Source organism: Oncorhynchus tshawytscha, unplaced genomic scaffold (genome assembly GCF_018296145.1).
Source record: "Oncorhynchus tshawytscha isolate Ot180627B unplaced genomic scaffold, Otsh_v2.0 Un_contig_10698_pilon_pilon, whole genome shotgun sequence".
Taxonomy (NCBI): domain Eukaryota; kingdom Metazoa; phylum Chordata; class Actinopteri; order Salmoniformes; family Salmonidae; genus Oncorhynchus; species Oncorhynchus tshawytscha.
This window is the reverse complement of record NW_024607942.1, coordinates 1-27,500: the sequence shown is the minus strand read 5'-3', so window position 1 is coordinate 27,500 and position 27,500 is coordinate 1. Positions and strand designations below refer to the sequence as shown.

The 27,500-nt window shown below is 46.1% G+C and overlaps 1 protein-coding gene across 1 annotated transcript in view; it reads left to right on the top strand.

The window, feature by feature from the left end:
• The window catches only part of LOC121843129 (striatin-like), a 32,737-nt gene extending 12,510 nt beyond the window's left edge, over positions 1 to 20,227 (top strand). The window contains exon 2 of the mRNA XM_042312743.1: positions 19,979 to 20,227. Within this exon, the coding sequence (XP_042168677.1) occupies positions 19,979 to 20,212 (234 nt within the window). The 3' untranslated portion in view covers positions 20,213 to 20,227. The remainder of the gene's footprint in view (positions 1 to 19,978) is intronic.
• Positions 20,228 to 27,500: the final 7,273 nt, after the last annotated feature.

The following is a 27,500-nucleotide window of genomic DNA, read 5'->3' as shown; positions in this document are numbered from 1 at the left end:
CCATGAACTATATACCAGGCGGTGTCAGAGGAAGAACCATAAAATTGTCAGGGCTCCAGTCACCCAGGTTATAGACTATTTTCTCTGCTTCCTCACGGCAAGCGGTACCGGAGCGTCAAGAGGCTCCTCAACAGCTTCTACCCCCAAGCCATAAGACTGCTGAACAATTAATAAAATCGCCATCGGACAATTTACATTGACCCCCTCCCCCATTTTGTTTTTACGCTGCTGCTGCTAGCTGTTTATTATCTATGCATAGTCACTTTACCCCCACCTACATGTACAAATTACCTCAACTAGCCTGTACCCCGCACACTGACTCCGTACCGGTACCCCCTGTATATAGCCTCCACATTGACTCTGTACCGTAACACCCTGTATATAGCCTCCACATTGACTCTGTACCATAACACCCTGTATATAGCCTCCACATTGACACAGTACCGTAACACCCTGTATATAGCCTCCACATTGACTCTGTACCGGTACCCCCTGTATATAGCCTCCACATTGACTCTGTACCAGTACCCCCTGTATATAGCCTCCACACTGACTCGGTACTGTAATACCCTGTATATAGCCTCCACATTGACTCAGTACCGTAATACCCTGTATATAGCCTCCACATTGACTCGGTACTGTAATACCCTGTATATACCCTGCCTCCACATTGACTCAATACCGTAATACCCTGTATATAGCCTCCACATTGACTCAGTACCGTAATACCCTGTATATAGCCTAAGGCTACACTTATTTGGCGCATGTGACAAAGTTTGCTTTGATGTCCTGAGCGCTCTGGGGCAGGTTTTCATTAAGAATCTCTGAGCTCCGTTCATCTTTCCCTCCATCCTGACTGGTCTCCCAGTCCCTGCCGCTGAAAACATCCTCATAGCATTATTCTGCCACCACCATGCTTCACCGTAGGGATGGTGCCAGGATTCCTCCAGACGTGACGCTTGGCTTTAAGACCAAAGGGTTCAGCCTTGGTTTCATTCCTAATCTGACAGAAAGCCAACAACCTCTTGTCAGGGCTTGTGTTTCCTGTTATCTCTGTTGTTCTAGCCAGTCTGTACAGTCCTGGTTAAAGGGCGACTGTTTTTCTTCTGCTCTCGTCTGTCCACTGATAGGAATGTGTGGAATGTACGTGGCTCGTTATCAGGTGAGGCATCGGTGGTGTTCTATGGGTTGTGGTGTAACTGACAGAGACGGGCTGGGTAACAGCTAACCCTGTGTTCACTAGTCACAGAGACGGGCTGGGTAACAGCTAACCCTGTGTTCACTAGTCACAGAGACGGGCTGGGTAACAGCTAACCCTGTGTTCACTAGTCACAGAGACGGGCTGGGTAACAGCTAACCCTGTGTTCACTAGTCACAGAGACGGGCTGGGTAACAGCTAACCCTGTGTTCACTATTCAGAGACAGGCTGGGTAACAGCTAACCCTGTGTTCACTATTCAGAGACGGGCTGGGTAACAGCTAACCCTGTGTTCACTAGTCACAGAGACGGGCTGGGTAACAGCTAACCCTGTGTTCACTAGTCACAGAGACGGGCTGGGTAACAGCTAACCCTGTGTTCACTAGTCACAGAGACGGGCTGGGTAACAGCTAACCCTGTGTTCACTAGTCACAGAGACGGGCTGGGTAACAGCTAACCCTGTGTTCTCTATTCAGAGACCGGCTGGGTAACAGCTAACCCTGTGTTCACTATTCAGAGACAGGCTGGGTAACAGCTAACCCTGTGTTCACTAGTCACGGAGACAGGCTAGGTAACAGCTAACCCTGTGTTCACTAGTCACGGAGACAGGCTAGGTAACAGCTAACCCTGTGTTCACTATTCATGGAGACAGGCTGGGTAACAGTTAACCCTGTGTTCACTATTCATAGAGACAGGCTAGGTAACAGCTAACCCTGTGTTCACTAGTCACAGAGACGGGCTGGGTAACAGCTAACCCTGTGTTCACTATTCATGGAGACAGGCTAGGTAACAGCTAACCCTGTGTTCACTATTCATGGAGACAGGCTGGGTAACAGCTAACCCTGTGTTCACTATTCATGGAGACAGGCTGGGTAACGGTTAACCCTGTGTTCACTATTCAGAGACAGGCTGGGTAACAGCTAACCCTGTGTTCACTAGTCACAGAGACGGGCTGGGTAACAGCTAACCCTGTGTTCACTATTCATGGAGACAGGCTGGGTAACAGCTAACCCTGTGTTCACTATTCATGGAGACAGGCTGGGTAACGGTTAACCCTGTGTTCACTAGTCACAGAGACAGGCTGGGTAACAGCTAACCCTGTGTTCACTATTCAGAGACAGGCTGGGTAACAGCTAACCCTGTGTTCACTATTCAGAGAGACAGGCTAGGTAACAGCTAACCCTGTGTTCACTATTCATGGAGACAGGCTGGGTAACAGCTAACCCTGTGTTCACTATTCAGAGAGACAGGCTGGGTAACGGTTAACCCTGTGTTCACTATTCATGGAGACAGGCTAGGTAACAGCTAACCCTGTGTTCACTATTCATGGAGACAGGCTGGGTAACAGCTAACCCTGTGTTCACTATTCATGGAGACAGGCTGGGTAACAGCTAACCCTGTGTTCACTATTCATGGAGACAGGCTGGGTAACAGCTAACCCTGTGTTCACTATTCATGGAGACAGGCTGGGTAACGGTTAACCCTGTGTTCACTATTCAGAGACAGGCTGGGTAACAGCTAACCCTGTGTTCACTATTCAGAGACAGGCTGGGTAACAGCTAACCCTGTGTTCACTATTCAGAGACAGGCTGGGTAACAGCTAACCCTGTGTTCACTATTCAGAGACAGGCTGGGTAACAGCTAACCCTGTGTTCACTATTCATGGAGACAGACTGGGTAACAGCTAACCCTGTGTTCACTATTCAGAGACAGACTGGGTAACAGCTAACCCTGTGTTCACTATTCATGGAGACAGGCTGGGTAACAGCTAACCCTGTGTTCACTATTCATGGAGACAGACTGGGTAACAGCTAACCCTGTGTTCACTATTCAGAGACAGACTGGGTAACAGCTAACCCTGTGTTCACTATTCACGGAGACAGGCTGGGTAACAGCTAACCCTGTGTTCACTATTCATGGAGACAGACTGGGTAACAGCTAACCCTGTGTTCACTATTCAGAGACAGACTGGGTAACAGCTAACCCTGTGTTCACTATTCAGAGAGACAGGGTTATTTGCATGGTAAATATTAGGCTTCAGCCTTTGTTTGTGTTTCACCGCTACCGGGGGACAAGTCAACAACACTAGCATAAGAAAGTTGAGACCGATGTAAGTCTGTGTGTGTGTTTTGAATCTGTGTGTAATTATATGTGCGTAGTTGTAGGAGTGAGTGGATGGAGTGAGCTCAGCCTGTATCTGACTTAGACGGTCTAGTGAGAGAGATGTGCTGGGCCTGGGTGTTTTTAAAACAGTTGTCTGTGTGTCGGCCCTAAATGGGTTCATTGTGTTCGACGCCTCTGTGATGACGCAGAACTAGATGAGAGGAAAACATGTCTGGAATGTACAACACTCTACTCAACCTAGCTGGGATCCTGTCTGATAGAAACTAACGTTACCCAACCTAGCTGGGATCCTGTCTGATAGAAACTAACGTTACCCAACCTAGCTGGGATCCTGTCTGATAGAAAATTACGTCTATATTGTATGGGTCTGTGTTTTCTTATATAAGGTGTTGTGTGAGTCAGTCTACTACTTAGTACCCATATAGCTACCTATCCCTCTACCTACTTAGCTACATGTAGCTACCTACTAAGGTCCCACAGTTGACAGTGCAAGTCAGAGCCAAGCCATTAGGTTGAAGGAATTGTCCATAGAGCTCCGAGACAGGATTGTGTCGAGGCACCAAAAAATGTCTGCTGCTTTGAATATCCCCAAAAACACAGTGATCGCCATGATTCATAAATGGAAGAAGTTTGGAACCATCAAGACTCTTCCTGGAGCTGGCCACCCGGCCAAACTGACCAATCAGGGAGATGGGCCCTGGTCAGGGAGGTGACCAAGAACCAGATGGTCACTCTGACAGAAGAACAACCATCTCTGCAGCAGTCCACCAATCAGGCGGACTTTATGGTAGAGTGGCCAGACGGAAACCACTCCTCAGTAAAAGGCACATGACAGCCCGCTTGGAGTTGGCCAAAAGTCACCTAAAGTAGTCTGACCATGAAAAACCAAAATTCTGTGGTCTGATGAAACCAAAATCGAACTCTTTGGCCTTAATGCCAACCGCCACGTCTGGTGGAAACCACGCATCACTCATCACCTGGCCATTACCATACCTACGGTGAAGCATGGTGGTGGCAGCATCATGCTGGGGGGTGTTTTTTCAGACTAGTCAGGATTGAAGGAAAGATGAACCGAGCAAAGTACAGAGATCATTGATGAAAATCTGTTCCTGAGCACTCAGGACCTCAGACTGGGGTGAAGTTCACCTTCCAACAGGACAACGTCCCTAAGCACACAGCCAAGACAACGCTTCGAGTCTCTGAATGTCCTTGAGTTGCCCAGCCAGAGCTCGGACTTGAACCCGTTGTCATTATGGGGTATTGTGTGTAGTTTTTTGGGGAAGAACTACTTCATCCATTTTAGAATAAGCTACCTACACTATCCCATCTTCATCCCTTAATAACCCTCCCAAGAGTCTAATGCAACCATTGGAGCAGACTGGGACTGGAGCGGACTGGGACTGGGAGACCCTTATCCTCTGACCTGATAAAGCGGCTAGCCAGTCAGCCAGCCAGTCAACCAGCTAGCCAGTCCCAGACAGTCAGCTAGCCAGTCCCAGACAGTCAGCTAGCCAGTCCCAGACAGTCAGCTAGCCAGTCCCAGACAGTCAGCTAGCCAGTCCCAGACAGTCAGCTAGCCAGTCCCAGACAGTCAGCTAGCCAGTCCCAGACAGTCAGCTAGCCAGTCCCAGACAGTCAGCTAGCCAGTCCCAGACAGTCAGCTAGCCAGTCAGGTAGTCGGAGTGAAGACTGTAATGTTGGTAATAACTCCTCCTGTTTCTTCACGATATATTTCTGCCAGGTAGGCATTGGCTACTAATTCTGCCAGGCAGGCATTGGCTACTAATTCTGCCAGGCAGGCATTGGCTACTATTTCTGCCAGGCAGGCATTGGCTACTATTTCTGCCAGGTAGGCATTGGCTACTATTTCTGCCAGGCAGGCATTGGCTACTATTTCTGCCAGGTAGGCATTGGCTACTATTTCTGCCAGGTAGGCATTGGCTACTATTTCTGCCAGGCAGGCATTGGCTACTAATTCTGCCAGGCAGGCATTGGCTACTATTTCTGCCAGGCAGGCATTGGCTACTATTTCTGCCAGGCAGGCATTGGCTACTATTTCTGCCAGGCAGGCATTGGCTACTATTTCTGCCAGGTAGGCATTGGCTACTATTTCTGCCAGGTAGGCATTGGCTACTATTTCTGCCAGGCAGGCATTGGCTACTATTTCTGCCAGGCAGGCATTGGCTACTATTTCTGCCAGGCAGGCATTGGCTACTATTTCTGCCAGGTAGGCATTGGCTACTATTTCTGCCAGGCAGGCATTGGCTACTATTTCTGCCAGGCAGGCATTGGCTACTAATTCTGCCAGGCAGGCATTGGCTACTATTTCTGCCAGGTAGGCATTGGCTACTAATTCTGCCAGGTAGGCATTGGCTACTATTTCTGCCAGGTAGGCATTGGCTACTATTTCTGCCAGGTAGGCATTGGCTACTATTTCTGCCAGGTAGGCATTGGCTACTATTTCTGCCAGGTAGGCATTGGCTACTATTTCTGCCAGGTAGGCATTGGCTACTATTTCTGCCAGGCAGGCATTGGCTACTATTTCTGCCAGGTAGGCATTGGCTACTAATTCTGCCAGGTAGGCATTGGCTACTAATTCTGCCAGGTAGGCATTGGCTACTATTTCTGCCAGGTAGGCATTGGCTACTATTTCTGCCAGGTAGGCATTGGCTACTATTTCTGCCAGGTAGGCATTGGCTACTATTTCTGCCAGGTAGGCATTGGCTACTATTTCTGCCAGGCAGGCATTGGCTACTATTTCTGCCAGGTAGGCATTGGCTACTAATTCTGCCAGGTAGGCATTGGCTACTATTTCTGCCAGGCAGGCATTGGCTACTATTTCTGCCAGGTAGGCATTGGCTACTATTTCTGCCAGGTAGGCATTGGCTACTATTTCTGCCAGGTAGGCATTGGCTACTATTTCTGCCAGGTAGGCATTGGCTACTATTTCGACGGGTAGCCTAGTGGTTAGAGAGTTAGGTCAGTAACTGAAAGGTTGCTGGATCGAATCCCTGAGCTATCAAGGTACAAATCTGTCGTTCTCCCCCTGAACAAAGCAGTTAACCCACTGATCCTAGGCCGTCATTGTAAATAAGAATTTGTTCTTAATAACTGACTTGCCTTGTTAAACAGAAAACTAAAAATGTTTGGGATGCTCTAAATTGACGGGTACGACATTGTGTTCCAGTTCCCACCAATATCCAGCAGTTTCGCACAGCCATTGAAGAGTGGGACAACATTCCACAGGCCAAAATCAACCAGCCTGATCAACTCTGTGAAGGAGATGTGTCGCGCTGCATGAGGCAAATGGTGGTCACACCAGATACTGACTGGTTTTCTGATCCACTGCCTTTTATTAAGGTATCTGTGACCAACAGATGTCTGTATTCCCTGTATTCGTGTGAAATCCATAGATTAGGGCCGAATGAACTTATTTCCTTATATGAACTGTAACTCAGTAAAACCTTTTGAAATTGTGGTGTTTTTATATTTTTGTTCTGTGTAGTTGATTCCCTACTAGGGTCAATACATCTAGTTGATTCCCTACATCTAGTTGATTCCCTACTAGGGTCAATACGTCTAGTTGATTCCCTACGTCTAGTTGATTCCCCACTAGGGTCAATACGTCTAGTTGATTCCCCACTAGGGTCAATACGTCTAGTCGATTCCCCACTAGGGTCAATACGTCTAGTCGATTCCCTACTAGGGTCAATACGTCTAGTTGATTCCCTACTAGGGTCAATACGTCTAGTTGATTCCCTACTAGGGTCAATACGTCTAGTTGATTCCCTACTAGGGTCAATACATCTAGTTGATTCCCTACTAGGGTCAATACGTCTAGTTGATTCCCTACTAGGGTCAATACGTCTAGTTGATTCCTACTAGGGTCAATACGTCTAGTTGATTCCCTACTAGGGTCAATACGTCTAGTTGATTCCCTACTAGGGTCAATACGTCTAGTTGATTCCCTACTAGGGTCAATACGTCTAGTTGATTCCCTACTAGGGTCAATACGTCTAGTTGATTCCCTACTAGGGTCAATACGATTCCCTACTAGGGTCAATACGTCTAGTTGTTGATTCCCTACTAGGGTCAATACGTCTAGTCGATTCCCTACTAGGGTCAATACGTCTAGTTGATTCCCTACTAGGGTCAATACGTCTAGTTGATTCCCTACTAGGGTCAATACGTCTAGTTGATTCCCTACTAGGGTCAATACGTCTAGTTGATTCCCTACTAGGGTCAATACGTCTAGTTGATTCCCTACTAGGGTCAATACGTCTAGTTGATTCCCTACTAGGGTCAATACGTCTAGTCGATTCCCTACTAGGTCAATACGTCTAGTCGATTCCCTACTAGGGTCAATACGTCTAGTCGATTCCCCACTAGGGTCAATGCGTCTAGTCGATTCCCCACTAGGGTCAATACGTCTAGTCGATTCCCCACTAGGGTCAATACGTCTAGTCGATTCCCCACTAGGGTCAATGCGTCTAGTCGATTCCCCACTAGGGTCAATACGTCTAGTTGATTCCCTACTAGGTCAATACGTCTAGTTGATTCCCTACTAGGGTCAATACGTCTAGTTGATTCCCTACTAGGGTCAATACGTCTAGTTGATTCCCTACTAGGGTCAATACGTCTAGTTGATTCCCTACTAGGGTCAATACGTCTAGTTGATTCCCTACTAGGGTCAATACGTCTAGTTGATTCCCTACTAGGGTCAATACGTCTAGTTGATTCCCTACTAGGGTCAATACGTCTAGTTGATTCCCTACTAGGGTCAATACGTCTAGTTGATTCCCTACTAGGGTCAATACGTCTAGTTGATTCCCTACTAGGGTCAATACGTCTAGTCGATTCCCTACTCGGGTCAATACGTCTAGTTGATTCCCTACTCGGGTCAATACGTCTAGTTGATTCCCTACTAGGGTCAATACGTCTAGTTGATTCCCTACTCGGGTCAATACGTCTAGTTGATTCCCTACTCGGGTCAATACGTCTAGTTGATTCCCTACTAGGGTCAATACGTCTAGTTGATTCCCTACTAGGGTCAATACGTCTAGTTGATTCCCTACTAGGGTCAATACGTCTAGTTGATTCCCTACTAGGGTCAATACGTCTAGTTGATTCCCTACTAGGGTCAATACGTCTAGTTGATTCCCTACTAGGGTCAATACGTCTAGTTGATTCCCTACTAGGGTCAATACGTCTAGTCGATTCCCTACTAGGGTCAATACGTCTAGTCGATTCCCTACTAGGGTCAATACGTCTAGTCGATTCCCTACTAGGGTCAATACGTCTAGTCGATTCCCTACTAGGGTCAATACGTCTAGTTGATTCCCTACTAGGGTCAATACGTCTAGTTGATTCCCTACTAGGGTCAATACGTCTAGTTGATTCCCTACTAGGTCAATACGTCTAGTTGATTCCCTACTAGGGTCAATACGTCTAGTTGATTCCCTACTAGGGTCAATACGTCTAGTTGATTCCTACTAGGGTCAATACGTCTAGTTGATTCCCTACTAGGGTCAATACGTCTAGTTGATTCCCTACTAGGGTCAATACGTCTAGTCGATTCCCTACTAGGGTCAATACGTCTAGTCGATTCCCTACTAGGGTCAATACGTCTAGTTGATTCCCTACTCGGGTCAATACGTCTAGTTGATTCCCTACTAGGGTCAATACGTCTAGTTGATTCCCTACTAGGGTCAATACGTCTAGTTGATTCCCTACTAGGGTCAATACGTCTAGTTGATTCCCTACTAGGGTCAATACGTCTAGTTGATTCCCTACTCGGGTCAATACGTCTAGTTGATTCCCTACTAGGGTCAATACGTCTAGTTGATTCCCTACTCGGGTCAATACGTCTAGTTGATTCCCTACTAGGGTCAATACGTCTAGTTGATTCCCTACTAGGGTCAATACGTCTAGTTGATTCCCTACTCGGGTCAATACGTCTAGTTGATTCCCTACTCGGGTCAATACGTCTAGTTGATTCCCTACTCGGGTCAATACGTCTAGTTGATTCCCTACTCGGGTCAATACGTCTAGTTGATTCCCTACTAGGGTCAATACGTCTAGTTGATTCCCTACTCGGGTCAATACGTCTAGTTGATTCCCTACTCGGGTCAATACGTCTAGTTGATTCCCTACTAGGGTCAATACGTCTAGTTGATTCCCTACTAGGGTCAATACGTCTAGTTGATTCCCTACTAGGGTCAATACGTCTAGTTGATTCCCTACTAGGGTCAATACGTCTAGTTGATTCCCTACTCGGGTCAATACGTCTAGTCGATTCCCTACTCGGGTCAATACGTCTAGTCGATTCCCTACTAGGGTCAATACGTCTAGTCGATTCCCTACTAGGGTCAATACGTCTAGTCGATTCCCTACTAGGGTCAATACGTCTAGTTGATTCCCTACTAGGGTCAATACGTCTAGTTGATTCCCTACTAGGGTCAATACGTCTAGTTGATTCCCTACTAGGGTCAATACGTCTAGTCGATTCCCTACTAGGGTCAATACGTCTAGTCGATTCCCTACTAGGGTCAATACGTCTAGTCGATTCCCTACTCGGGTCAATACGTCTAGTTGATTCCCTACTAGGGTCAATACGTCTAGTTGATTCCCTACTAGGGTCAATACGTCTAGTTGATTCCCTACTAGGGTCAATACGTCTAGTCGATTCCCTACTCGGGTCAATACGTCTAGTTGATTCCCTACTAGGGTCAATACGTCTAGTTGATTCCCTACTCGGGTCAATACGTCTAGTTGATTCCCTACTAGGGTCAATACGTCTAGTCGATTCCCCACTAGGGTCAATACGTCTAGTCGATTCCCTACTAGGTCAATACGTCTAGTTGATTCCCTACTAGGGTCAATACGTCTAGTTGATTCCCTACTAGGGTCAATACGTCTAGTCGATTCCCTACTAGGGTCAATACGTCTAGTTGATTCCCTACTAGGGTCAATACGTCTAGTTGATTCCCTACTAGGGTCAATACGTCTAGTTGATTCCCTACTAGGGTCAATACGTCTAGTCGATTCCCTACTAGGGTCAATACGTCTAGTCGATTCCCTACTAGGGTCAATACGTCTAGTTGATTCCCTACTAGGGTCAATACGTCTAGTTGATTCCCTACTAGGGTCAATACGTCTAGTTGATTCCCTACTCGGGTCAATACGTCTAGTTGATTCCCTACTAGGGTCAATACGTCTAGTTGATTCCCTACTAGGGTCAATACGTCTAGTTGATTCCCTACTAGGGTCAATACGTCTAGTCGATTCCCTACATCTAGTTGATTCCCTACTAGGGTCAATACGTCTAGTCGATTCCCTACTAGGGTCAATACGTCTAGTTGATTCCCTACTAGGGTCAATACGTCTAGTTGATTCCCTACTCGGGTCAATACGTCTAGTCGATTCCCTACTAGGGTCAATACGTCTAGTTGATTCCCTACTAGGGTCAATACGTCTAGTTGATTCCCTACTAGGGTCAATACGTCTAGTCGATTCCCTACATCTAGTTGATTCCCTACTAGGTCAATACGTCTAGTCGATTCCCTACTAGGGTCAATACGTCTAGTTGATTCCCTACTAGGTCAATACGTCTAGTTGATTCCCTACTAGGGTCAATACGTCTAGTTGATTCCCTACTAGGGTCAATACGTCTAGTCGATTCCCTACATCTAGTTGATTCCCTACTAGGGTCAATACGTCTAGTCGATTCCCTACTAGGGTCAATACGTCTAGTTGATTCCCTACTAGGGTCAATACGTCTAGTTGATTCCCTACTCGGGTCAATACGTCTAGTTGATTCCCTACTAGGGTCAATACGTCTAGTTGATTCCCTACTAGGGTCAATACGTCTAGTTGATTCCCTACTAGGGTCAATACGTCTAGTTGATTCCCTACATCTAGTTGATTCCCTACTAGGGTCAATACGTCTAGTCGATTCCCTACTAGGGTCAATACGTCTAGTCGATTCCCTACTAGGGTCAATACGTCTAGTTGATTCCCTACTAGGGTCAATACGTCTAGTTGATTCCCTACTAGGGTCAATACGTCTAGTCGATTCCCTACTAGGGTCAATACGTCTAGTTGATTCCCTACTAGGGTCAATACGTCTAGTTGATTCCCTACTAGGGTCAATACGTCTAGTTGATTCCCTACTAGGGTCAATACGTCTAGTTGATTCCCTACTAGGTCAATACGTCTAGTTGATTCCCTACATCTAGTTGATTCCCCACTCGGGTCAATACGTCTAGTTGATTCCCTACTAGGGTCAATACGTCTAGTTGATTCCCTACTAGGGTCAATACGTCTAGTTGATTCCCTACTAGGGTCAATACGTCTAGTCGATTCCCTACTAGGTCAATACGTCTAGTTGATTCCCTACTCGGGTCAATACGTCTAGTTGATTCCCTACTAGGGTCAATACGTCTAGTTGATTCCCTACTAGGGTCAATACGTCTAGTTGATTCCCTACTAGGTCAATACGTCTAGTTGATTCCCTACTAGGGTCAATACGTCTAGTTGATTCCCTACTAGGGTCAATACGTCTAGTTGATTCCCTACTAGGGTCAATACGTCTAGTTGATTCCCCACTAGGTCAATACGTCTAGTTGATTCCCTACTAGGGTCAATACGTCTAGTTGATTCCCTACTAGGGTCAATACGTCTAGTTGATTCCCTACTAGGGTCAATACGTCTAGTTGATTCCCTACTAGGGTCAATACGTCTAGTCGATTCCCTACTAGGGTCAATACGTCTAGTTGATTCCCTACTCGGGTCAATACGTCTAGTTGATTCCCTACTCGGGTCAATACGTCTAGTTGATTCCCTACTAGGGTCAATACGTCTAGTTGATTCCCTACTAGGGTCAATACGTCTAGTTGATTCCCTACTCGGGTCAATACGTCTAGTTGATTCCCTACTCGGGTCAATACGTCTAGTTGATTCCCTACTCGGGTCAATACGTCTAGTTGATTCCCTACTCGGGTCAATACGTCTAGTTGATTCCCTACTAGGGTCAATACGTCTAGTTGATTCCCTACTCGGGTCAATACGTCTAGTTGATTCCCTACTAGGGTCAATACGTCTAGTTGATTCCCTACTAGGGTCAATACGTCTAGTTGATTCCTACTAGGGTCAATACGTCTAGTTGATTCCCTACTAGGGTCAATACGTCTAGTTGATTCCCTACTAGGGTCAATACGTCTAGTTGATTCCCTACTAGGGTCAATACGTCTAGTTGATTCCCTACTAGGGTCAATACGTCTAGTTGATTCCCTACTAGGGTCAATACGTCTAGTCGATTCCCTACTAGGGTCAATACGTCTAGTCGATTCCCTACTAGGGTCAATACGTCTAGTTGATTCCCTACTAGGGTCAATACGTCTAGTTGATTCCCTACTAGGGTCAATACGTCTAGTTGATTCCCTACTAGGTCAATACGTCTAGTCGATTCCCTACTAGGGTCAATACGTCTAGTCGATTCCCTACTAGGGTCAATACGTCTAGTTGATTCCCTACTAGGTCAATACGTCTAGTTGATTCCCTACTAGGGTCAATACGTCTAGTTGATTCCCTACTAGGGTCAATACGTCTAGTTGATTCCCTACTAGGGTCAATACGTCTAGTTGATTCCCTACTAGGGTCAATACGTCTAGTCGATTCCCTACTCGGGTCAATACGTCTAGTTGATTCCCTACTAGGGTCAATACGTCTAGTTGATTCCCTACTAGGGTCAATACGTCTAGTTGATTCCCTACTAGGGTCAATACGGGTCGATTCCCTACTCGGGTCAATACGTCTAGTTGATTCCCTACTAGGGTCAATACGTCTAGTTGATTCCCTACTCGGGTCAATACGTCTAGTTGATTCCCTACTAGGGTCAATACGTCTAGTCGATTCCCCACTAGGGTCAATACGTCTAGTCGATTCCCTACTAGGTCAATACGTCTAGTTGATTCCCTACTAGGGTCAATACGTCTAGTCGATTCCCTACTAGGGTCAATACGTCTAGTCGATTCCCTACTAGGGTCAATACGTCTAGTTGATTCCCTACTAGGGTCAATACGTCTAGTTGATTCCCTACTAGGGTCAATACGTCTAGTTGATTCCCTACTAGGGTCAATACGTCTAGTCGATTCCCTACTAGGGTCAATACGTCTAGTCGATTCCCTACTAGGGTCAATACGTCTAGTCGATTCCCTACTAGGGTCAATACGTCTAGTTGATTCCCTACTAGGGTCAATACGTCTAGTTGATTCCCTACTAGGTCAATACGTCTAGTTGATTCCCTACTCGGGTCAATACGTCTAGTTGATTCCCTACTAGGGTCAATACGTCTAGTTGATTCCCTACTAGGTCAATACGTCTAGTTGATTCCCTACTAGGGTCAATACGTCTAGTCGATTCCCTACATCTAGTTGATTCCCTACTAGGTCAATACGTCTAGTCGATTCCCTACTAGGGTCAATACGTCTAGTTGATTCCCTACTAGGTCAATACGTCTAGTTGATTCCCTACTCGGGTCAATACGTCTAGTCGATTCCCTACTAGGGTCAATACGTCTAGTTGATTCCCTACTAGGTCAATACGTCTAGTTGATTCCCTACTAGGTCAATACGTCTAGTCGATTCCCTACATCTAGTTGATTCCCTACTAGGGTCAATACGTCTAGTCGATTCCCTACTAGGGTCAATACGTCTAGTTGATTCCCTACTAGGGTCAATACGTCTAGTTGATTCCCTACTAGGGTCAATACGTCTAGTTGATTCCCTACTAGGGTCAATACGTCTAGTCGATTCCCTACATCTAGTTGATTCCCTACTAGGGTCAATACGTCTAGTCGATTCCCTACTAGGTCAATACGTCTAGTTGATTCCCTACTAGGTCAATACGTCTAGTTGATTCCCTACTCGGGTCAATACGTCTAGTTGATTCCCTACTAGGGTCAATACGTCTAGTTGATTCCCTACTAGGGTCAATACGTCTAGTTGATTCCCTACTAGGGTCAATACGTCTAGTCGATTCCCTACATCTAGTTGATTCCCTACTAGGGTCAATACGTCTAGTCGATTCCCTACTAGGGTCAATACGTCTAGTTGATTCCCTACTAGGTCAATACGTCTAGTTGATTCCCTACTAGGTCAATACGTCTAGTTGATTCCCTACTAGGGTCAATACGTCTAGTTGATTCCCTACTAGGGTCAATACGTCTAGTTGATTCCCTACTAGGTCAATACGTCTAGTTGATTCCCTACTAGGGTCAATACGTCTAGTTGATTCCCTACTAGGGTCAATACGTCTAGTTGATTCCCTACATCTAGTTGATTCCCCACTCGGGTCAATACGTCTAGTTGATTCCCTACTAGGTCAATACGTCTAGTTGATTCCCTACTAGGTCAATACGTCTAGTTGATTCCCTACTAGAGTCAATACGTCTAGTTGATTCCCTACTAGGTCAATACGTCTAGTCGATTCCCTACTAGGGTCAATACGTCTAGTTGATTCCCTACTCGGGTCAATACGTCTAGTTGATTCCCTACTAGGGTCAATACGTCTAGTTGATTCCCTACTAGGGTCAATACGTCTAGTTGATTCCCTACTAGGGTCAATACGTCTAGTTGATTCCCTACTAGGGTCAATACGTCTAGTTGATTCCCTACTAGGGTCAATACGTCTAGTTGATTCCCCACTAGGGTCAATACGTCTAGTTGATTCCCTACTCGGGTCAATACGTCTAGTTGATTCCCCACTAGGGTCAATACGTCTAGTTGATTCCCCACTCGGGTCAATACGTCTAGTTGATTCCCTACTCGGGTCAATACGTCTAGTTGATTCCCTACTCGGGTCAATACGTCTAGTTGATTCCCTACTAGGGTCAATACGTCTAGTTGATTCCCTACTCGGGTCAATACGTCTAGTTGATTCCCCACTAGGGTCAATACGTCTAGTTGATTCCCCACTAGGGTCAACGCGTCTAGTCGATTCCCCACTAGGGTCAACGCGTCTAGTCGATTCCCCACTAGGGTCAACGCGTCTAGTCGATTCCCCACTAGGTCAACGCGTCTAGTCGATTCCCCACTAGGGTCAACGCGTCTAGTCGATTCCCCACTAGGGTCAACGCGTCTAGTCGATTCCCCACTAGGTCAACGCGTCTAGTCGATTCCCCACTAGGGTCAACGCGTCTAGTCGATTCCCCACTAGGGTCAGCACATTTTAGTCGATTCCCCACTAGGGTCAACGCGTTCAGTCGATTCCCACTAGGGTCAATGCGTCTAGTCGATTCCCTACTAGGGTCAGCACATTTTAGTTGATTCCCTACTAGGGTCAGCACATTTTAGTTGATTCCCTACTAGGGTCAGCACATTTTAGTTGATTCCCTACTAGGGTCAGCACATTTTAGTTGATTCCCTACTAGGTCAGCACATTTTAGTTGATTCCCTACTAGGGTCAGCACATTTTAGTTGATTCCCTACTAGGGTCAGCACATTTTAGTTGATTCCCTACTGCCATTTGATGTTCCAAACATATTGTGAGGAGATGAGAGCGAACATAAGGAAATTAGTATTGATTAGTCATGGAAATATGTCCTTAACATTTTTACCAGTATTTTGGCGCAGATACAGACTATTTTTAACTCTGCCTAGCAAAAAAACGAATATAATTTCAAAAATGTTGTCCAAGTACCAATATAATATCGTCCAAAAGTAATATTGTGATTAGTAACTGTATGGAGTGTTTCTCTCTACTGTCCAATGTGGACGACTTCAGCTTCACAGACAAATCATTAGTCTCAGATGAATAAGTGGTTTAATCTCTCGTCTCTGTAGACTGAACAGACGGAGAGTTTTTCTATAGCCTACAGTGTGTACATGTTATGTTCCAGATGGAGAGAGCCTGTCTGGGTTCGGAGGATGTTCTGGATGTTTCTATAGAAGGATGTTGTGGGACTGTCTTGGAGGAGGATGTTCTGGATGTTTCTATAGAAGGATGTTGTGGGGACTGTCTTGGAGGAGGATGGTGGGTGGATGTGAAATGAAGCTCACATTTATTTAAATCTGGTTTAAGCAGCTGTGACTCATTTTGTTTTAGACATCAACAGTGCTGCTTTCAAAGAGAATCTCTCACTCACTCAAAAAATACTCCTTCTTGATTGTCTCGCTGTCCCAGATTCTGTGGTGCCCACTTGCTACGGACTAAAGACAGTGTTCTGGTTGGGCTCATCTCCTGACTGTTCCCTGTTTAACTGTGTTATGCTGTAAGGTGTTGAGTGTCCCCTGCCCTGTGGTAGGACTAGAAGACTGTGTTGGTCTGGGTAGCCTGTCTAATGTGCTGAACCGTGTGTGTCCAGGGTTCCGTTTGCTGGTAATAGCCGGCTTTTGGTTGATTTAAAAAAAAAATAAGCCAATTTTTAAAATAAACTCTGTGCCAGTTGTCTGAAGAAACATCATTTGCTTTTGATCCTATTCATTGATGGAATACGTTTGACAGGTCATGCTTAACGGGTCAATAGGTCAATCTGCCTGGTTTGAGCGGTAAATCTGTTAGACAGGGTGAGAACTACTGCTGCTGTCCTCAAACCGTTCGTTCGTTGCTGCTGGAGTGCACTTTCATAAGCCTCAGTCATTGCACAACATTTTCTACATGCAATCGTGTGTTAACTGTTTTTATCACCGTTTTTAAGAGGTACTATTTTTATATCTCAACCGGTAATTGAAGCGCGCTTCCCATTCGCCGTTCAAGCAAACGGTGTAGGGAGTCTTCAGCGCGTCGTCGCACACGATGAGCTGGAGGTGGGTTGTGGTTTACGATGAGCTGGAGGTGGGTTGTGGTTTACGATGAGCTGGAGGTGGGTTGTGGTTTAGCTGGAGGTGGGTTGTGGTTTACGATGAGCTGGAGGTGGGTTGTGGTTTACGATGAGCTGGAGGTGGGTTGTGTTTACGTTTACGATGAGCTGCAGGTGGGTTGTGGTTTACGATGAGCTGCAGGTGGGTTGTGTTTACGATGAGCTGCAGGTGGGTTGTGTTTACGATGAGCTGCAGGTGGGTTGTGTTTACGATGAGCTGCAGGTGGGTTGTGTTTACGATGAGCTGCAGGTGGGTTGTGTTTACGATGAGCTGCACGTGGGTTGTGTTTACGATGACGATGAGCTGCACGTGGGTTGTGTTTACGATGAGCTGCACGGGGGTTGTTTACGTTTACGATGAGCTGCAGGTGGGTTGTGTTTACGATGAGCTGCAGGTGGGTTGTGTTTACGATGAGCTGCAGGTGGGTTGTGTTTACGATGAGCTGCAGGTGGGTTGTGTTTACGATGAGCTGCAGGTGGGTTGTGTTTACGATGAGCTGCAGGTGGGTTGTGTTTACGATGAGCTGGGTGGGTTGTGTTTACGATGAGCTGGAGGTGGGTTGTGTTTACGATGAGCTGCAGGTGGGTTGTGGTTTACGATGAGGTGGGTTGTGGTTTACGATGAGCTGCAGGTGGGTGGGTTGTGGTTTACGATGAGGTGGGTTGTGGTTTACGATGAGGTGGGTTGTGGTTTACGATGAGGTGGGTTGTGGTTTACGATGAGGTGGGTTGTGGTTTACGATGAGGTGGGTTGTGGTTTACGATGAGGTGGGTTGTGGTTTACGATGAGGTGGGTTGTGGTTTTACGATGAGGTGGGTTGTGGTTTTACGATGAGGTGGTTTACGATGAGGTGGTTTACGATGAGGTGGTTTACGATGAGGTGGTTTACGATGAGGTGGTTTACGATGAGGTGGTTTACGATGAGGTGGTTTACGATGATGTGGGGGTTGTGGTTTACGATGAGGCGGGTTGTGGTTTACGATGAGGCGGGTTGTGGTTTTACGATGAGGCGGGTTGTGGTTTACGATGAGGCGGGTTGTGGTTTACGATGAGCTGGGTTGTGGTTTACGATGAGCTGGAGGTGGGTTGTGGTTTACGATGAGCTGGAGGTGGGTTGTGTTATTTGTCACATGCGGTGTGGACCTTACTGTGAAATGCTGACTGACAAGCTCTTTTACCAACAGTGTGGACCTTACTGTGAAAGCTGGAGGTGGGTTGACTGACAAGCCCTTAACCAACAGTGTAGACCTTACTGTGAAATGCTGACTGACAAGCTCCTTAACCAACAGTGTAGACCTTACTGTGAAATGCTGACTGACCAGCCCTTAACCAACAGTGTAGACCTTACTGTGAAATGCTGAACTGAGACAAGCCCTTAACCAACAGTGTAGACCTTACTGTGAAATGCTGACTGACAAGCCCTTAACCAACAGTGTAGACCTTACTGTGAAATGCTTTAAAGTCCTTAACCAACAACGCAGTTTATTTTTAAAATAAGAAAATACTTTGGTAAAAATTATTTTATTGCATACAATATGTATTATTGTATTTATGAACTGAGGCATACCTTGCCTTGCTTCAAAGTCACCTAGCCAAAAGCTGTCTGTTGAAGAGACACTGGCGAGGTGGAGGTGGAGGTGGAGGTGGAGGTGGAGGTGGAGGTGGAGGTGGCTGGGATGATGAGATAATGTTTTAGCCCCTTTTGGTCTTTGCAAGTTCCATTTCCCAGCCATTTGTGTGGGGTTACATTAGACACTCTATATCAAGAAGGACAATACTGCCAAACTATTCTGGACATCCCAGAGCTTGAATAAGTCTGACGTTGGGCTGGCGATCTCCCACCGTCTGCTTAGAACATCAACACAACATGAATCACTACTCGAGGCAGAGGGCATTCCTCTAGAATGCATTCTGCCTTCTGTGTCCCCCGCAGTCTGTGTCCCCCGCAGTCTGTGTCCCCCGCAGTCTGTGTCCCCCGCAGTCTGTGTCCCCCGCAGTCTGTGTCCCCGCAGTCTGTGTCCCCCGCAGTCTGTGTCCCCCGCAGTCTGTGTCCCCCGCATCTGTGTCCCCCGCAGTCTGTGTCCCCCGCAGTCTGTGTCCCCCGCAGTCTGTGTCCCCCGCAGTCTGTGTCCCCCCGCAGTCTGTGTCCCCCGCAGTCTGTGTCCCCCGCAGTCTGTGTCCCCCCGTCCCCCGCAGTCTGTGTCCCCCGCAGTCTGTGTCCCCCGCAGTCTGTGTCCCCCTGCAGTCTGTGTCCCCCGCAGTCTGTGTCCCCCGCAGTCTGTGTCCCCCCGCAGTCTGTGTCCCCTGTGTCCCCGCAGTCTGTGTCCCCCGCAGTCTGTGTCCCCCGCAGTCTGTGTCCCCCGCAGTCTGTGTCCCCCGCAGTCTGTGTCCCCCGCAGTCTGTGTCCCCCTGCAGTCTGTGTCCCCGCAGTCTGCTGCATCTGTGTCCCCGCAGTCTGTTCAGCTTCTTATGGAAAAGAGAATTTCTCACAAGACTAACAATTAAGTAATCTAGAATGTGAGCATTATCTCGGACACAGAAATATATCCAAGTTAATGCAGGTATATTGACATACGAATGATGCTGATGAAACAGTCTGCTGAATGAATTGAGTGTTGATTGGGATGCCTTTTCCCTCTCTAGGCCTAGCTAGACTTCCTGCAAGGCCAGAGGAAAGTGGAGTTGATACTGTCTGTTAATGGCATGCTATATGTTTCCTCCAGGCTCAGACTCTCCAGGGAGAGAGGAAAGGACAGGAGAATGTATTGGTGATGACTGATATTATGTTTCTCCTCCAGGCTCAGACGGCGTTCCTCCAGGGAGAGAGGAAAGGACAGGAGAACCTGAAGAAGGACCTGGTTAGGAGGATCAAGATGCTGGAATATGTTCTCAAACAGGAGAGGTACGTTACAGAACCCGATGACCATCTGTGGGTCTCTTGCGGTGTTGATATGCAAACTGTAATCAAGTGTCAAACTCTGGTGGCATGTGAGACAATTTCGATGCTAGCTAATAAACATACATATAGATGACATGGATTTTTAGCGGTGGCAAATGAGAATATGACATTAAAAGTGGCTCTGACTCATAGTGCGGAGCCTAAGAAACGTAGCTAGCTAGCTTCATAAACCTATTTTGGGGAATGATGTCAATCTAAAGGAATAAATGGCCGAGCTATAAAACCAGCTTGCCAGATATGGGTAACTGTCAGGGATATGGGGGTGGCAGGGTAGCCTAGTGGTTAGAGCGTTGGACTAGTAACCGGAAGGTTTCAAGTTCAAACCCCCCTAGGTGACAAGGTACAAATCTGTCGTTCTGCCCCTGAACAGGCAGTTAACCCACTGTTCTAGGCCGTCATTGAAAATAAGAATTTGTTCTTAACTGACTTGCCTAGTTAAATAAAGATAAAATATAGATCCCGTTCAAATGTTTTTAAGATGCCACTGCATCGGTCGTGCGGGTCCCAAACCCATTGAATTGCAGATTCACGTTTGTTTTGCTCATATTGCTATTTCTACCTAAAATACCTCCCCTTCTGTGACCAACTGAGGCGTCTTCTCCTTCAGTGTGGAACTTCATGTAACAGTGTGTCGACAGTCATTGATCTACTTTCGTTTTGCTGAACGACCCCAGCAGTATGTGGACACCCCTTCAAATTAGTAGATTCGGCTATTTCAGCCACATCTGTTGCTGACAGGTGTATAAAATCAAGCACACAGCCATGCAATCTCCATAGACAAACATTGGCAGTAGAATGGCCCTTACTGAAGAGCTCAGTAACTTTCAAAGTGGCACTGTCATAGGATGCCACCTTTCCAACAAGGTTTGCTTGAGCTGGCCCGGTCGACTGTAAGTCCTGTTATTGTGAAGTGAAAGCGTCTAGGAGCAACAACGGCTCGGCCACAAAGTGGTAGGCCACACAAGCTCACAGAAGCAGGGCCGCCGAGTGCTGACACACGTAAAATTAATGTTACCTCATTAGCTAGATTTTGCTAGCAACCTGGGGCGCGTTCAGCAGGGCCTTAACGTTTAAATAACTTTCTGATAGAAATCTCTATGTAGAACAAACACGCCTCTGCCATGTTGATTGTTATCTCTATTCATGGGATATCTATCTGCAGCCAGAATGTTTTGCATCTGAACGTAGCCATAGTAGACTACTGGGCGTAGCCATGGTAACATTACTAGTAGCCTACTGAGCGTCCCTGGTAGCCTACTGAACATAGCCATGGTAACATTACTAGTAGCCTACTGAGCGTAGCCATGGTAACACTGTGAGGCACAGAAGGAAAAGGGATAATAACCCCTCTTTGAGCTGACTGGGATAATAACCCCTCTATAGCTGACTGGGATAATAACCCCTCTATGCTGACTGGGATAATAACCCCTCTATAGCTGACTGGGATAATAACCCTCTATAGCTGACTGGGATAATAATAACCCCTCTATAGCTGACTGGGGTAATTACCCTCTATAGCTGACTGGGATAATAACCCTCTATAGCTGACTGGGATAATAACCCTCTATGGCTGACTGGGATAATAACCCTCTATAGCTGACTGGGATAATAATAACCTCTATAGCTGACTGGTAATACCCCTCTATAGCTGACTGGGATAATAACCCCTCTATAGCTGACTGGGATAATAACCCCTCTATAGCTGACTGGGATAATAACCCCTCTATAGCTGACTGGGATAATAACCCTCTATAGCTCTGGGATAATAACCCCTCTATAGCTGACTGGGATAATAATAACCCCTCTATAGGATGTAATTACCCCTCTATAGCTGACTGGGGTAATTTCTATAGCTGACTGGGATAATTACCCCTCTATAGCTGACTGGGGGAATTACCCTCTATAGCTGACTGGGGGAATTACCTCTATAGCTGACTGGGGTAATCACTATTTTGAATGTAACTCTATTCTCTCTGCTTGCGTGTATCAGTTTGTTGCGTGTAACATTTATGTAGGCTGAATTAGGAAGTTTACATGGCCTGATAATTGTTATATAATATTATTATTGTATATAATTGTAATATTTCTGCTGTTGGGAAGAGAATAAGATGTTATGCAAAACAATATGTTGGTAGGACAAGGCCACAAACACTGAGTATACAAAACATGAAGAACACCTGTTCTTTGCATGACGCAGACTGACCAGGTGAATCCAGGTGAAAGATATGATCCCTCATGGATGTCACTTGTTAGATCATCTTCGATCAGTGTAGATGAAGGGGAGGAGACTGGTTAAAGAAGGGTTTTTAAGCCTTGGGACAACTGAGACATGGATACAGATGTGATGTGACCCAAATGAAAGGGAGCCTAGTTTACCAAAACAGCGGGCCATTTTAGTCATTTTTGACAACTAAATAAAGTGTATTTTAATGTGTGTCGGACATGAGGCAATGCGAGCCAGCGGTAATGTATAGCAGCTTTCCTTTGATTTCAGAAGAATCATTCCCCCCCAGTGGCTGATGGGTAATGCAGGACACGGATGGCTGTAGCGTGGCGGGACCATTTACACATCACATGAACCTATGACCTTTCACATGAACCTATGACCTTTCACATGAATGCACCACACTGATACAGACAGAGGCCCGACAGCCAAAGTGTTCACGTGAACAAGGCAGTTCACCCACTGTTCCTAGACCAGTTCACCCACTGTTCCTAGACCAGTTCACCCACTGTTCCTAGACCAGTTCACCCACTGTTCCTAGACCAGTTCACCCACTGTTCCTAGACCAGTTCACCCACTGTTCCTAGGCCAGTTCACCCACTGTTCCTAGGCCAGTTAACCCACTGTTCCTAGACCAGTTCACCCACTGTTCCTAGACCAGTTCACCCACTGTTCCTAGGCCAGTTCACCCACTGTTCCTAGGCCAGTTCACCCACTGTTCCTAGGCCAGTTCACCCACTGTTCCTAGGCCAGTTCACCCACTGTTCCTAGACCAGTTCACCCACTGTTCCTAGGCCAGTTCACCCACTGTTCCTAGACCAGTTCACCCACTGTTCCTAGGCCAGGTCACCCACTGTTTCCTAGGCCAGGTCACCCACTGTTTCCTAGGCCAGGTCACCCACTGTTTCCTAGGCCAGGTCACCCACTGTTTCCTAGGCCGTCATTGAAAATAAGAAATGTGTTCTTAACTGACTTGCCTAGTTAAATAAAGGTCAAATAAACATGGCTGTGAAACTTACACAGCAGAAAATACGAGGGTCTACAATGACAGATGACCCTGGAAGGAAAAGACAGTCCCCTGGTGTTGTGACGTCTGTACAGAGGACAGATTGGTGTCTGGTTACTGATGACACTGCCCTGGAACGGTTTCTGTCTACCTTACCCTGGGGGAAACCCAATCAAGACAAGGTCACAGTTCTACTGCTCTCTGAGTGTTTCTGTCCTCCTGTCCTTTCCTAGAGCGGTTTCTGTCTGCCTTTCCCTGTGGGATCGTTCATCCCCTTGTGTTCCAGGAAAAGCAGCAGCAGGATAATTTTCAACTCCTCTTTCTGAGTCTGTTCACCGACACTATGGTGTCAGCTCTGTGCCTGCAACAGCAGGTTGCCGTGGTAACAACAATGATGCTCTCTCTCCCATGGTCGCTCTGCCTCTGGAACAGGATGTAGAGATGTCATTTCTATCTCCCTTTTTTTTTTATCTCTCTCTCGCTCTCCTCTTTCTCCTCTTCGCTCTCTCTCCTGCCCCCTCCCTTTCTTCCTGGGCCAATCAGATGTGCCTAGACCTACTGTTAAGTTAGCAGGTTGTTCGCTATCTAGGTAACATGAGTGAACATTGTTTGTTGTCAAACCAGTAATTAGCAACCCGGGATTAGTTTAAAACAGCCTGCGACGTGGTTTGTGAAAGTACGTCACATCCGTGAGAACCAGATTTGGAAAAAAAAAAAAAAAAAGCCACCTAAAAAAGCCTGTTTTTAACCTCTGGCCACATATGGGTCCTGTTTTTAACCTCTGGCCACATATGGGTCCTGTTTTTAACCTCTGGCCACATATGGGTCCTGTTTTTAACCTCTGGCCACATATGGGTCCTGTTTTTAACCTCTGGCCACATATGGGTCCTGTTTTTAACCTCTGGCCACATATGGGTCCTGTTTTTAACCTCTGGCCACATATGGGTCCTGTTTTTAACCTCTGGCCACATATGGGTCCTGTTTTTAACCTCTGGCCACATATGGGTCCTGTTTTTAACCTCTGGCCACATATGGGTCCTGTTTTTAACCTCTGGCCACATATGGGTCCTGTTTTTATCCTCTGGCCACATATGGGTCCTGTTTTTATCCTCTGGCCACATATGGGTCCTGTTTTTTTTTTATCCTCTGGCCACATATGGGTCCTGTTTTTATCCTCTGGCCACATATGGGTCCTGTTTTTTTTATCCTCTGGCCACATATGGGTCCTGTTTTTTTTTTTTATCCTCTGGCCACATATGGGTCCTGTTTTTTTTATCCTCTGGCCACATATGGGTCCTGTTTTTTTTTATCCTCTGGCCACATATGGGTCCTGTTTTTTTATCCTCTGGCCACATATGGGTCCTGTTTTTTTTTATCCTCTGGCCACATATGGGTCCTGTTTTTTTTTATCCTCTGGCCACATATGGGTCCTGTTTTTATCCTCTGGCCACATATGGGTCCTGTTTTTTTTTATCCTCTGGCCACATATGGGTCCTGTTTTTTTAATCCTCTGGCCACATATGGGTCCTGTTTTTTAAAATCCTCTGGCCACATATGGGTCCTGTTTTTTAAAATCCTCTGGCCACATATGGGTCCTGTTTTTTTAATCCTCTGGCCACATATGGGTCCTGTTTTTTACCTCTGGCCACATATGGGTCCTGTTTTTTAACCTCTGGCCACATATGGGTCCTGTTTTTAACCTCTGGCCACATATGGGTCCTGTTTTTAACCTCTGGCCACATATGGGTCCTGTTTTTAACCTCTGGCCACATATGGGTCCTGTTTTTTTAACCTCTGGCCACATATGGGTCCTGTTTTTAATCCTCTGGCCACATATGGGTCCTGTTTTTTTTTTTACCTCTGGCCACATATGGGTCCTGTTTTTTTTTTTTTTTTTTTTACCTCTGGCCACATATGGGTCCTGTTTTTAACCTCTGGCCACATATGGGTCCTGTTTTTTTTTACCTCTGGCCACATATGGGTCCTGTTTTTACCTCTGGCCACACAGTGGGGCAAAAAGTTTTAGTCAGCCACCAATTGTGCAAGTTCCCCACTTAAAAAGATGAGGTCCTGTTTTTCATCATAGGTACACTTCAACTATGCCAGACAAAATGGAAGAAAAAAAATCCAGAAAATCACATTTGTGGATTTTAATGGGTCCTTTGCAAATTTGGTGGAAAATCTGGCCACATAACAAAAGTCCTGTTTTTATATACCTCTGGCCACATGACAGGGTCCTTTTCTGTAAGTCTGTTTTTAACCTTGGCCACACTGGGTCCTGTTTTTGGCCCATTCCTCTGCAGATCTCACATATGTCCTGTTTTTAACCTCTGGCCACATATTTTCCTGGGGGTTTTAACTGGCTGGCCACTCCAGGGTCCTGTTTTTAACCTCTGGCCACATATGGGTCCTGTTTTGCTGAACCTCTGGCCACATAATGGTCCTGTTTTTTTAACCTCTGGCCACATATGGGTCCTGTTTTTACACTGAACCACATATGGGTCCTGTTTTAACCTCAGGCCACATATGGGTCCTGTTTTTTTTAACCTCTGGCCACATATGGGTCCTGTTTTTTTAACCTCTGGCCACATATGGGTCCTGTTTTTTTACCTCTGGCCACATTTTGGTCCTGTTTTTATGACCTCTGGCCACATATGGGTCCTGTTTTATCCTCCTCTGGCCACATATGGGTCCTGTTTTTTATCCTCTGGCCACATATGGGTCCTGTTTTTTTTATCCTCTGGCCACATATGGGTCCTGTTTTTTCCCATCCTCTGGCCACATATGGTCCTGTTTTTTTATCCTCTGGCCACATTGCTCCTGTTTTTGATCATCTGACCACATAGGGTCCTGATTTTATCCTCTGGCCACATTATCAGGGTCCTGTTTTTGTTTTTTACCTCTGGCTCCCACATTGATTTCTTCAAACCTCTGCTTACCTATTGCAGATTCAGTTTTTAACCTGGTGGCCACAATTTTGGTCCTGTTTTTGTTCTTTTCTTGACCATAGTGGAGTTTGGCCACATATGGGTCCTGTTTTAACCTCTGGCCACATATGGGTCCTGTTTTTAATCCTCTGGCCACATATGGGTCCTGTTTTTAACTTCTGGCCAAATACTTATTCCTGTTTTTGTTTTTTAAAAATCCTCTGGCCACATATGGGTCCTTTTTTTTACTCATCTGTGACACAGTGGGGCAAAAAGTATTTAGTCAGGCCACCAATTGTGCAAGTTCTCCCACTTAAAAAGATGAGAGGCCTGTAATTTTCATCATGTATGGTCCTTTTTTTAACCGTTTACTATGACAGACAAAATGAGAAGAAAAAACATTTCCTTAGAAAATCACATTTGTAGGTTTTTAATGAATTCATTGCGTGCAAAAAAAAATGAGGCTGTGAAGTCTACTCAGACTGGTCTTTGTTCTGGGTTATAATTGATACAATTGTATCAACATTGTTCGCTTTGCCTGCTGCTCCAATGTAAAAAATGTACAAATCTAACAACCGAAGACTCATCAGGGTCTGCACCCCCACACCCTGCTCTCAGTGCGGGATGCTTGTTACGTTCAGCCCCAGAACCTGGCATCTAGTCTAATGAACAATATGCTTTTGAACAGCAGGGTTTTCTTCATCTTTCAACCAGCGTCTGGGTGCATCGGTCTTCTGTTATGTTGTGTCTCCTTTTGAGAGCAGACAATCAGATTCCTTCCTCTTCCTGCTGTTCCTGTCAGGAGCATCATCATCATTAACCGAGGACATGTATTTCTCTGTTCATTTCAGTAACGCTATCGTCTCAGCCTCTGGGAGAGTTAGGAGCGACGTCATGTGCTTCAGAATCAGGTTACTCGTCTGGTGGGTTTCCCTGGTTGCTTGGCAACGGGTCATACCTATCAGGAAGAGCCCTCAGGAAACAGGAACACCTTGGTCCCAACCTAACTAGGTTTCCCATCCGATTGGATAAAGATTTACATCAAATCAAATGTATTTATATAGCCCTTCGTACATCAACTGATATCTCAAAGTGCTGTACAGAAACCCAGCCTAAAACCCCAAACAGCAAGCAATGCAGGTGTAGAAGCACGGTGGCTAGGAAAAACTCCTAGAAAGGCCAAAACCTAGGAAGAAGCCTAGAG